Genomic DNA, 12,874 nt, shown 5'->3' with positions numbered 1-12,874 from the left:
AACTGAGTTTTCAGACTGTGTGGTAGTACGATCAAGGCAAAAAGCTGACAGGATGCCAAATGAAATGTTAAACTTCTGTATTTTTTAACGACTGCACCTTTATTGCAGCACTATGTACATACTATTTATATACATATGTGTATGCAAAGGAATAGATGTTTTATTACCTGATATGCCTTTGCCTTTAAAAGTCTTTGCAATGATAGCTGTTGGCTGATGTTTGGCCTGGCCAAAGGCTTTGCAAAGTTCCTCCACACTGTGTCCATCAACGATGATAGCATGCCAGCTAAGAACACAAACAGATCAACTGTTTCTAAAGGGTTTTTAGCATGTGACACTCTCTGGTAGTTAGCAATAACAATAATGAATACTAACTTCATTCCAATGCAGTGTCTTTTTAAAAGACCCAAAGTATGCCAGAAACATGAACTAGCATTCATTTGATATACTAAAATATCAGTCCCTTTTTTATAATGCAAAATGACTCACAGAGGAATTAACAACTGCTAGCAAAATTCTCAGCCTACAGATAACCAAGTTATCCTACATTTCTTCAGATTAATAGCCTTTTCTAATTACAAGAAGAAATCAGACATCCAGAAATCAATGAAAAAATTGACAATCACAGCTGATTAAAACAATAAAAATGCTCCAGCACAATTTGCATGGCTGCTATTGTATCTGTCAGTTCTTTATCAAGGATTTCTGCATCTACATAGAAATACACATTTCTAAACGAACTGAAAGCCAATACATAATTCTTGTACAAGTAGCCGTTTCCATGCCTTTTTTTCTGATCTACTTGCTATGACAGTACATTTGGTCACACAGTTAAAAATCTGTATTTAATGTGATAAAAACTGCTTTAAGATCCTCTAACAAATTTATGAGTAAGCAGTCCTTTTATTTTTCCTTTAAACAAAAAATTCTGCCACTTTAAATCTTCCTGCTGTACCAACAAAGACGACCAATATCAGGCATTATGAAAGACCATCTTTCTTGGTGATGGTATCCTTTAGAGCTGAAAGTTCATTTGAAAAATTCTGAAAAGCAAATAAAACATACAGTTTCAAATGAGAGACTAGAATGAACTTGTCCAATCACGTACCCAAAGGCTTCACAGCGTTTCTGGTAAATTTCAACATGATGCTGCAGAGGGGCAGGGTCACTTTGTCCAAGACGGTTAACATCAAATATAGCAACAAGATTATCTAGCTTGTAAAACCCAGCAAAGGCCATTGCCTCCCAAACAGAGCCTTCAGATAGCTCTCCATCTCCTAGCAGACAATACACTCGATAGCTACAAGAAGAAATCAATAAAGAAAAATAAAATTAATGTGTAAACACAATTCAATCAAAAACAAACTCCCCCCAACAATTCACAGTTAGAATTCACTGCTTTTCCTATCCCAAACTCAACCGCCATTGCTGAATGCATTCACCTCAGATAACTGTATGTGACATGAGACAAATTAAAATACTTTTGAGCTGTTACACATAAAAAAAAAAACAGATGAGAAATACTGTACTCCTTTTCAAACCTTTGTCTCAAAAAAATCAGACCTTATGCCTCCTGTTGCAAGGCTTGAATGAACAGGCCCATTAAACACTGTCACTGTGACTCAGCAAGATCACTAACAATACATGAAAGGTTACCGTCTGCTTCCTCATTCCTACCATATACTCTCTGGAAGGATGAACAATAATTTAATTTCAGGAAACTATAAATTGTGGATGAACTCAACTATGGATTAAAACATGTTACATAACCAAATCCAGAATTCAGGAAAAAAGATAACCAGCATGATAGGACTTTGTAGACTATTTCTCCAAATACTGAAGCTTTGTATTTAGATAAAATTCAGATAGCAGGAGTACTGCCTGATCTCTGTAGAACTCAGCTGCTGTATTTTTCTTTTATTACCATTCTCTTTTTTTTTGGATGACAAAGCTTTGTACATGTTTATTATATATTAAAATTTTAAAATAATTGTATATTAGCCTTCAAATAATAATTTTAAAAGAAAATAATCAAGATGGCTGTTAGTGATTTTTTTTTTACTAGACATTAAGCTATAAGAGACTTCTGATCTGAATCCCACCTGCCTACAGCTAAATCTGAACTCCTTCCACATAAGCTGCTCCCCAGTATTGCATGCAAGACCACCTTTTTCTTCCGTCATGTAAGCACTGGTTAGATTTTTTCCACACGTAGCATCTGCTAAACTCAATTAAAATCACCAAGTCATCTTTTACAGAAATGATTTCAAGTTAGTGAAGTGTAGGACACATTAACTGGGCAGCCTATGCTCGAATGTACTAGAACTGTCACATAAAATATATCAACTACATCAGGCTATTTTTCCTCCTCATACAGATTTGCCTTCAGACATCTACTTTTCCTGTGCACAAAACAAATGGCAGAAGCAGTCATTTTTGTCTCTGTGGAGTTGAGTGCCTTTCTGATAACAATTTGAAACCCTACTTTATGATTCAATGGCTCTATTATTGACCATAATAGTTCCTTATCTAGATACATGTTCTCCATTATTTGTCATCTGACTTTGAACAGACACATCTCTAGTTTGCATCTTTCTTCCCAGTGGATACATACCAGTCTCACAATGGCTATTACTCTCTGGAAGTTAAGAAGCTGCTCTAACGACTTACTGTTTTCTCTGTTCAGGAACATCACCTTGCAATGCAGACAGTTACAAAAGGAACATGCATATGCACTAATTCTTGCTAATCTTTAAACCATCGGTAGTTTCACTGGCAATGACTTTGTAATTATCAGGCTAGTAACCTATCATGTAAAACCTGAATTTGAAATTAGACTTGGGAATGGAGACCAGAATAAAAGAGGTTTGGGTTTTTTTTCCTGATTGAGATAAGAATACAATTTCTTTTCACAGAATATTCCTATTGAATGCCTATAATCATGAAATATGAAGATGGAATTACCTGGCTCTGTCAAAGAACTTGCCAGTGTATGCCATTCCACATGCAGCACCAAGACCCTGACCAAGGGATCCAGTAGCCACATCAGTGAATGCTTGCCTCTGAGAACAAAAGAGCAACAATTATTTTACAGTTAAGAAATAGAGGAACCACATTCCAGTGCTAGAAAATAGTTCAACATACATCAAAATTCAGCTTGTCGGCTATAACAATATAGTGCAAGTCCCTCCAAATCTTGCCCTGTTCTCCTCCTTTCCCTGCAATGTGTGTACCTTGATGATCCATGCCACAAGCTAACTAGGCTCTCTGAGAGGCAATGATACCTATGGCCCAGGAATTTCTCAGCTATGCCTTGGATGGCAACTGTTAAGAACTGATGATTTTGTGTAAAAAAGAATCAACTGAAACAACTGCCTGGGAACGGAAAGACCAATGAGGTGACCAAACTGGATATAAACTTATGAAATACCTCAAAGCTTCTTAACGATGAGAAAAGCCATGCTGGAACTTTATATAAAGCTTTTTTTTACATGAAAAACATTGGCATACAGGACTGTAGGGGAACTTTACAACAACTATAAAGGTAATTTTTACATGCTCCAACACAGACACTGATCCAGTTGTGAAGCCTTATATATAATGTATGTGTCATCATCCTTCTTATAAGTCTGTATCTTTCCTGTACTGTAGCTGGCAACCACAAATTGCTGCAAAATACATACACTTCCTGTTTTACAGAAAACAACATTTTATATCAAAGGTTATGAACACTCACTGGTACTGGGTGTCCTTCTAGGACAGAATCAATTTTCCTCAAGTTCAGTAATTCTGCTTCTTGTAGAAAGCCAGCTTCTGCCCAAACAGAATATAAAATTGGTGCTGCGTGACCCTAGAGAGAAACATAAATCTTAAGCAAGGCACAGGTTTCACAATATGCCAGTATCAAGACAAAATTCTACAAAGCTGACAAACCCTGGAATCAGGTTCTTATGTCCTCTAAGCAGGCCCCGAACATGCAACATTCACACTGACGCTTGTTTCCAAGTTCCCCGTGCCCCTGCTTATAGTACCCCAGATAGCTGAGTACAGTTAAGACAGAAAGAATGCAGCACTCTGGAGGACTATTTAGGATGTCCTTGAGAAAATCAACACTGAAGAGCAAGAAGGTCTCTCTCAGCCATGCAGGTCCAATTCCAAAAAGTAGTTTTGGTATCCAAATAAATGATTCAATTTGTTTAGGTACCAGTTTCAAGAACAGAGCACTGTTCACTAACCCAGTAAACAGATGGATGAGCAAGTGTTACCCCATTCAATACATATCTATTCAAGGTAAGATGCAGCGAGTGACAACAGGCAAAATTTTAAGCTTTATACACTCAGATTCTTGCAGCCACGTCCAAGTGGACAACTGCAAAGTAGTAGCCATCATTCACCCACGGAGTCATTAGGAGTCAAAAAAGCATGCAGAGATTTGCAGCCATTTAGCAACTCCAGACAGAAACCCTGATTAATTAGAGTGCACCAAAGCAAACACGAAGAAGTGACTCTCTCGTTACTTTACCACCTCAGCGTTAGCTGCTTGCTTCTCATCCAATCACTTATTTCAGAATGGCAGTCAGAGGTGCCAACAGTTATAATATCCAATGCAAGGATATACACCATCAGCTATGCAGCACTACTGTAAGCAACCACGTGAGGAACTCTGACTCAAAGATGGAACGCCTCACTGGAGTACTTCATCTGCCATTTTTTACATCATTAAGTTTTCTGAAGGCCCCTCAACTGCCTTTATGTCATATGATTGAAATGTCCCTGTGATTTGCAAGGGCATAATGCAAAAGGGGATAGAAATGCTAATGGCCAGTCCAGACTGTGGTTTTATGTGTTTTCTGAACCACAGCAGTTTCAGAAGTAGCATTGACTTTAATATCATACTGGCACAGTAGGAATGCAAATTGCTCACTAACCTACCATAACTACTTCATATAATGCTCCCTGAAAAGCTGACAGTAATTAGTGCACATTGTGACATGACTGCAGGCATAACAGCATGGCTGCATTTAACAAGTAGAGCACAAAAGCTAACCGCAACTTACTCAGTAGAAAGTCGGTTATGCCAAAATAAAACAGATGTTAATATTTCTTGATAAATTTTATAGACAATATAATATTTATTATTTAATATTAAAACAATTTAACAAAGTGAAGTTAAGACTTACCAAGACACATTATACTGAGTGTATATTTTTGAGTTATGCTACAACTTAACCCAGTATTTATTTGTCTTTCTGAAGTAGACAAATTCCAAGCTCTCAAATATTTCCAATAGACTTCTGTGTAGTTGCAAGCACAAGTAAGTATGAAGACAAGTCTATATAATTTACAGACAGACAACTCTTTACCAGCAGACTGCAACAGTATAGCGTAAAAGTTATTTTACCTTTGAAAGAACAAACCGGTCGTTGCTGGCGTTTCTGGGATCTTGCACTTTGTACCTCATGGTATGGAAAAACAGCACAGACATAATCTCTGCTGCACTGCAACATGATGTAGGGTGGCTACAAGTCAAGACAGACCCAAGATTATCACTTCTCATCATTGTTTGCTCAGGATTGCATCTTTAAAATATCACTTTACCAGCCTGCTACTCCTCACCATTAAAATACACTCTTAAAGTGTTTTTGATAACCCATCCCATCTACCATTACCCCAGTGCCAATTAGTTGTACTTTGAGACAAAGGAAGCCTTCTTATCTAGTTGAAGTGGACCTTAAAAAATAGACCCTGGTGACAGCTTAAGGACACATCTTTTAGAGCTCTCTGTTCTTCATGCGAAGGAACACCACCCTAATCGGTGACTATGAAGCACTGGAAGGAGTACGATCCTGTACCTGAAATCATACTCTACTAATTTAGCTGACAGTGGAAATTCACACTGATGCAGAGGAAGCAAAGACAGCCTTCCACAGTACTTTAGCCACGCACTGAGTGAAGGAATTAAAAGCATGGCATCATGACTTGTTCAGGCCCCACCGCACAGGCAGGGATTGGCAATGCAAGATTAACTTCTGCAGAAAGTTCTGGAACGTTTACAACTGTATAACATAGGTACCATTTTATTTTACTATGCTAGAACTGACAGAACTAGAATTCTGATTTCTAAAGAGGGCATTAAATAGTACAATTTTTGTATTTCATCTTCTACTGAAACTAGACAAGCAAATATAAATTTGCACAAAAAAGGTTATTTACAAGTGGCAAATACTGAGTTATTCCAAGACAAGGTATAGAATTTGTTTGAAGTGTAATAGAATGGCATAAAATTACTTTTATTCATCTATATTACTGTCATTTAAATAACAATCACTGTAGTTCTTATGCATCTTGAAGGGATGGCACGACCTGACCACTTGAGTGTATCAGCCTTGGCTTTTCACTTGTGATAAAGCTTAAAAGGGGTAAGGAGGCTCTTTAAAAACCTTTACTGAGTGTGGAAAGTAGCATTTTCCAGAGTTACTGGTATAAACAGGATAATTCTTGACATCAGTGGTTGCTACTGAAGTATAGGAAAGTGAATAATGAACGGTAAGAAGGTTATGGCTACAGAAATCTTCACCAGCTTTGAAAATAACCTGCAGTCTCATCTCACCTTCTCTTCTACAAATGTTTATTTTTCATCTTTAAAACAATACTCTTATAAAATATTTGACTCTACTTGTAAAACAGGACAAACTTACTATGAAAGTGTCACATTTCGTCTCCCACATGTACATTTACCATGCATGTTAGGATTAGACACCACCTTCACTAGAACTAATCAAAATATTCTCTTCTGGTAGTAACAAACCTTCCCTCCCAACATCCCCAACAGTGCTGCAATAAGAGAATAAAAACATGCAAAACCACTAGCAAAACATCAATTACGGTTAGTGTCCATCCCTTTGTAAGTACTCACACACAGGGAACCAAAAGAATTAGCTTTAAACCATGGTTCAAACATATTAGTAAATATTTATGTATTTGAGTTAATCAATAAGCCTTACATGCTTGTTTAAAGCCTTCATTCCTTTAATTTCATTAACTTTATACTTAACCATACTTCTATGAACTCCTGGTCTTGGTAAAAAAAGTTTAAAACAACCTAAAATGGTAGCATGTGGAAATAAAAAAAAAGGTAGAAAAATTTAATAAATTACTTGAAAATTAGGAAAAAAAATATTTTTATTAAAACTGCAGGTTAATTGAATGATCTCCTACTAACAGAAACGACCCAAAATTTAACTACATATCAGATACCAGAAATCACTGAAAAATCAACTACACAATTTTCTTTAAATACAGTTATCTTATTAAGGCTACAACTACTGGTCTTCTATTAGCTCACACTTTTCTATTAAGTTCTGTTGAAAGAATTCCTTGTTAATCCTAGGAAAGTGTATTTGGATTACTCGTAGAAGGAAAGTCACTGCCACTACTTGCACACAATCTTCCACACTGAGTTCCTGATTGACAAACAACCTAGAACTTTGCAGTGGTGGTCCCTTAACATGCTTCTCTGCCAGATAGCTTCTACTGATGAACTGCCTTAACCTTCAAATATAGCCTTTTAGTAAGAAAAGGCAAAACAAAGTATATTAGAATACTCTAACCCTGGATCCACACAAATCAAGAGTAAAATAATTACTCCAATGTAGTTAAGAGTTTTCTTTTAATTACTCTGCATCATTTTATGTTAGCTCCATCTACACATATCTACACATTTCAGCTAAAAAGAATAGTGGTGAAATGTTAAAATGGAATACTGAATGAAAGAAAAAAGCTAAAAAAATTGAAGGAAAACAAAAATGTGCAAAATGTGATCATACCACACGTTATGAAACTGCCTCTTAAGAAACTCTTGCAAGTTCCACTTTTAAGAATTTAACCATCTAATTCTAGGAAGCCTGGCACTGTTTCAAAACTGCAGAAATTTATCATTAGCTACAAAACAGACTACCAGTTTTGATTAAAACATCTGCACTACTTATCTAGAAGAAAAACTTCTTCCACGTCCAAAAGCAAGTATGTTCAATCTTGACAACTAACTTTTTTTTCCCTCCCCTAAGGCATTTTAAGCACAAAATCTTGTTCCAATTCACTGAATTTTTCCACTACAGCTGGTAAAGTACTCAAAGCGATATGTTTGAGCATCGAGGATCAGACTGCCTGCTCTTTTAGCTCTTGTCCAGAAAAAGGCCGTACCTTTCTTCAACAAAAGTTAGTACAAGTTAAGACTGCAAGAACTGATGTATCAGATCTGTCATGAAACCACTTGTGTTGCAATATATGCAAGTTTACAGAAATTACTTCATTGAAAGTAGTTGGCAGGTCCTCTTTTGTCTGAAGTGCTTTTATTGCAAGTATTTCCTTCAGTTTTACATACTACACCTTTAACAAACACAAATTTCCTTAACATCAGTGCAAGCATGACAAATTTTTTAATTAACTGTAAGCTTCTATTTAAATTTAACTTGCATTCAAACATCCTTCTACATTCTTGGTGGATACCAGCAATTCAGGCAAAGCTTACTGTCTCATTCAGGCTTTGGAAAACACATTCATAAAGCGTAGCTGTGTTAGAAATGTATGTGATTTGCCTAACACCGCAAAAGACTGTGAACGTCTTTTTCTTTTAGGCACATTACTACAACATCATCTTAGCAACCAAATCTTATTAAGAAAGAAAATGTATGGCTTCTCAACAGAATCTTCCCTCCAGAGCGCATCTTTCATAATCTGCTCATTATCATGTTGTGTAATAATTTCAGACTCTACACAACTCTAGTGCTAGGTTAAGCTGGAGTGATTAATGAAACACCTTTGTGCAAGAAGTACTCAGTATTGTAGCACAGATGAGCCAAGAATAAAAAGCTTGAGTAAAACTGTTTTTACTGTTTCTTCATCAGCATAGGGAGAATGACTTTACTATTGAACTTCATGGATCACAGAAAATAAGCAAAGGCTGCAGCAAGATCCTTGCTCTTTAACAGCACATCAGACAAAACAGAGACATAATTTTATCTGTAGATAAAACAACCGATACTACACATCTGTGTGCCCTGCTTAAAATGCACCCTAGAAGCTCAAGACCGAAGACCAAGCTCTGCTAAGAAGGTTTAGCACAATTTTTCTTACTTACAATTTCACACAGGCTTGGCTTGTGTAATACTGCCTGTATATTATGGCTTTGAAACAGATGAAGAATTAAAAGAGCAGTTGTTAGGTAACCTGTACTTCGCTCTCCAGACTGGACCAAACAAGCCATGGCTTTTGTAAAAACCACTCCTATGGCTAGCTGAGAGATTCCCTGTGTCCCAACGCTCCATTTTACAGGAAGAACCAAGGCAGCATTTTCATTTGCTGTATGCAAAAGGTATGAGTAAAGTTCAGTTTCTGTATGCTTTGAGAAAGAGCCACGTGAGGCAGCCCATGCCAGACACAGGGTGGAAAGCCTAAAGCAACTCAGAGAAGCAGCTTTAAAATATTTTACACACCACTCTTCTCCACACAAACCCCAGCATCCAAAGGATTCCTTCAAGGTTGGTTTGTTAGGTTGATTTTTTTTTTTAAAACCATGGCCAGTTTCAAAGAGGTCCAAAGGAGGAAATTGAAACAAGATGGGTATTTTAAAAAAAAAAAGAAAGAAAAGGCAGTACTCTCTATGGAAACACACAAATACATTATACAAGCAGAAAAAATAGCTTTAATTTTACGTGAATAAAAGTGGATTGTTTGCAGAGATTTTTTTCCATAGGTAAAGCACGATCAAAGGAAGGATAACCCTGGAATCTGCACACATCAGAGCCTACGCTAAATCCTGTCCAGAGGCCTGAATAAACTGCCCATTTGAGACCGCGGGCATTTCACAGATAATCCCGCTTGGGCTCACTTGAAATTCTGTGCAGAATTAGTTCCAACTGACGGGCACGAAATGAAAAAGAAACGGCTTGCGCCTCGGGCACAAATTCTTTGGTTCTCAGTCCTGCATCAACTTAGCATTCCCGGCCGCTCTCCGCAGTCACAACACCCGCCGGGCCGGCCAGACGGCTGCGGCCCCCGGGCTGGGCTGGGCCGGGCCGGGCCGGGCCGGGCCGCGGGAGCCCCGCACCTCGCCCGCGGCCGCCATTTCCCGACGGAGCACCTGCACATCGCTCGGCCTCACCCCGAGCCCCCGACGTGCCGGGAGGGGGGGGGGGGGGGGGGGGGTCCCGGGGATGCGGCCGTGACCGCTGCGGTGTCCTCTCCCCGCCCGGACTCCCCATCCCCGCGGCTGCACGTCCCGCCCCGCGGCCGCCTCAGCCCCAGGGCACAGCCGCGGGGGGCACGGGCGGGCCCCGGCACCGCCGCCCGCTCGGGGTCCCGCACATGGCTGCGGCGGGGGGGGGGGGGGGAGAGTGCTCTGCCTTCGGGAGCCGCCGGTGTGCCCCCGGGCAGCCAGTAACGGGGCAGCCCGGCCCCACCCCTCCCAGCGCCACCGCGCCTCGGCCCCGCCGCCCAACAGATGCGCGGTGCGGGCGCGCGGCTGGCCGGAGGGGCGGGCGCACGGCGGCGCCGGTGCGCGGCCGAGGCGCAGCCCACCGCCTCACTCACCCGGAGCCGGCCGCGGTCGTGGCTTTGATGGAGCTGATGCGGAGCCGGTTGGCCGTGTCCTTCAGGGCCTGCAGCGTCTGCTGGTCGGGCTTGTGGTAGTCCTCCATGTGTGCGAAACAGGAGGGCCGCGGCGGCAGCGGGGCTAGGGCGGCGGCACCCGGGGCTGGGCACGGACAGCAGCGCTCCGCGAGGTCTGTGGGCAGCGCGCCTCAGCCGGGCCGTGCGGCAGGGGCGGAGAGAGCGGGCGGGCGGGCGGGCGCCCCTCCTCCCGCCTGCGCCCGGCCTGCCCACGCCGCCGCCGCCGCCGGGAGTTGGGGCAGGGCGGGGCCGGGGGCCAGCGCGGCGCGGCCTGGCGGGGCCGCCGGCTCCCCCTGCCGGCACCAGGAGGCGTCTCGGGGCTGCCGCGCGCCGGCGGCCTTGGCGCCATTTCCCTCCCCCGGCCGGCAGCAGGCGTGAGGGAGGCGGCGCGGCAGCCCCCGCAGCCGAGCGCGGTGAGAGGGGGCGGCCTGGGGCCGGGGGGGCTGGAAGCCGCCGGGCTCAGGGGAAGGGGCGAACTCCCGTTTTCCCGCCCTTCAAGCCCTGAAGCGCGATGAAGCGGTCTCAGCGGGTGCCCACCTCCAGCCTGTCCCCGTCTGTAACGATGTCACTGTGCGCGGTGCCTCTTAACAGGCACCTTGTTTCTTTGGAGAAATAGTAACAGAATGACCCGGTGTGGCTTCCTTTCAAGAAATAATGCATATTTCTATAATGCAAGTTTAGAAATTTGACAAATACAGAGGCTAGCGTGTAGAAGACTGACTTCACCAGCCATTAATCAGGAAATATATTTTATCTAGCAATTCTGAACTCACTGACATTAAAGGAAGTTAAATATTTCCTATTTGTTCTAGAAAGCTCAAGCAGCACTAGAAGTCACAACGTGAACAAAAAAAAGTTTAAACAGGCAACAATAACAAAACTAAAATCAAATACTTGGCATCTTGCTCATGAAACCTGGTATTCCTGCACTGCACTCTCCCTTGTACTTCAGTGTTCTGTCCACTGGCAGTTTGTCCTGAAAACTCTATTATATGATTTTAGAAAATACTGGTATTTTAAAATCTGTTTTACATGTAAACTCTTATATCTAGTGAACTAGGGCTATCATCATCTAATTTCAGAAGACACTAGTGACACCTTTGTCTTCCAGACTGAAGACTGGGTTTCAGAAACAAAGGCAGCCACCTCTATTTACAGAGCATGGATCCATGCTTGCTTGGCAAATCGCGGCTAAAGAGTAACATGTGAAACTCTTAGCAAGGTAAGATACAACTTTCTCCATAAACTAACTAGTTTCTTTGAAGAAATAAAAGCAGACACCATTCTCTTAGCTTAACTGTTTTCTAAAACTACTACATCAGTTGTCTTTTCACAAATCCTTTTAATAAAAAAAAAAAAAAAAAACAACCTCAGAAGAAAAACTAGACTGGAAATAGGCTATATGTCAGGAAGAAGGAAAAAACAGAGCCAACCAACCAAACCTGGCAGTAGCAAAGTGCAGAGTTCATTTTAGAGAGCACTATACAAAGGTTAGTTGTTGCATCTGCCATTTGCTATGCTATGATCTATATTCTATTTAAAAGTCCTCAGCTCTCAAGCTCATGAACTGGATTCCTTTCAAATGAAGATGAGGCGGAAGAAAGTAAGTCTGAGAAAGTAGCTAATATGCCCCAGCCATTAATAAGTATTTAGTCCGACAGGACAGACAAGAGCTAGTCTGGAGAACAATTCAAACACACACACAGCGTGGATGTTGAGTCTTCAGCACTGTCTCATGTGCTCTGTAGACCTGCTATACTGGAAGTCCTACCTGCTGATGTAGATGAAGCCACAGAACCCTGTTACTAGCACAGAAGCATTTGTTAGCCTGAGCTCTGCTACATGCTTACTGATTAACCGTGCTAGGGAAATTAATGGCACTGCTGTTTAAACACTGTTCTTTAGACAGTTGACATGCAGTGACATGGATAACTTTGCATCAGTTGAATAATATTAGGCAGGACACCTTGGTCTACCCTAATTTATGGTTTAGAAGAGATGCATAAAATAAATTCATAAAGTAAATTCTTCAACTGAGGCCAAGCATAAGTGGAATAATGGCTATGATGCCAAACTCCACAGTATTTAGCGTTAACTGATGTTACATTAAGAAAACATGCCTGTATGCCCTTGCCATTTCATCTGCAGACAATATGTTTCCAAAAACTTTGAAAATACATTTGCATCAGGAAACAAAAACCTTATT

The 12,874-nt window shown here is 41.2% G+C and overlaps 1 protein-coding gene across 1 annotated transcript in view; it reads right to left on the bottom strand.

The window, feature by feature from the left end:
* The window catches only part of TKT (transketolase), a 28,146-nt gene extending 17,297 nt beyond the window's left edge, over nucleotides 1–10,849 (bottom strand). The window contains exons 1-6 of the mRNA XM_040589034.1: nucleotides 10,591–10,849; nucleotides 5,402–5,519; nucleotides 3,737–3,850; nucleotides 2,965–3,062; nucleotides 1,109–1,300; nucleotides 168–286 (exon numbers count right to left, since the gene is read on the bottom strand). Coding sequence (XP_040444968.1) covers nucleotides 168–286; nucleotides 1,109–1,300; nucleotides 2,965–3,062; nucleotides 3,737–3,850; nucleotides 5,402–5,519; nucleotides 10,591–10,697 — 748 coding nt within the window. The 5' untranslated portion in view covers nucleotides 10,698–10,849. The remainder of the gene's footprint in view (nucleotides 1–167; nucleotides 287–1,108; nucleotides 1,301–2,964; nucleotides 3,063–3,736; nucleotides 3,851–5,401; nucleotides 5,520–10,590) is intronic.
* Nucleotides 10,850–12,874: the final 2,025 nt, after the last annotated feature.

This window comes from Falco naumanni, chromosome 4, assembly GCF_017639655.2.
Source record: "Falco naumanni isolate bFalNau1 chromosome 4, bFalNau1.pat, whole genome shotgun sequence".
Taxonomy (NCBI): domain Eukaryota; kingdom Metazoa; phylum Chordata; class Aves; order Falconiformes; family Falconidae; genus Falco; species Falco naumanni.
Note: the sequence above shows the minus strand (reverse complement) of the source record. Positions and strands in the feature narration are given on the sequence as shown.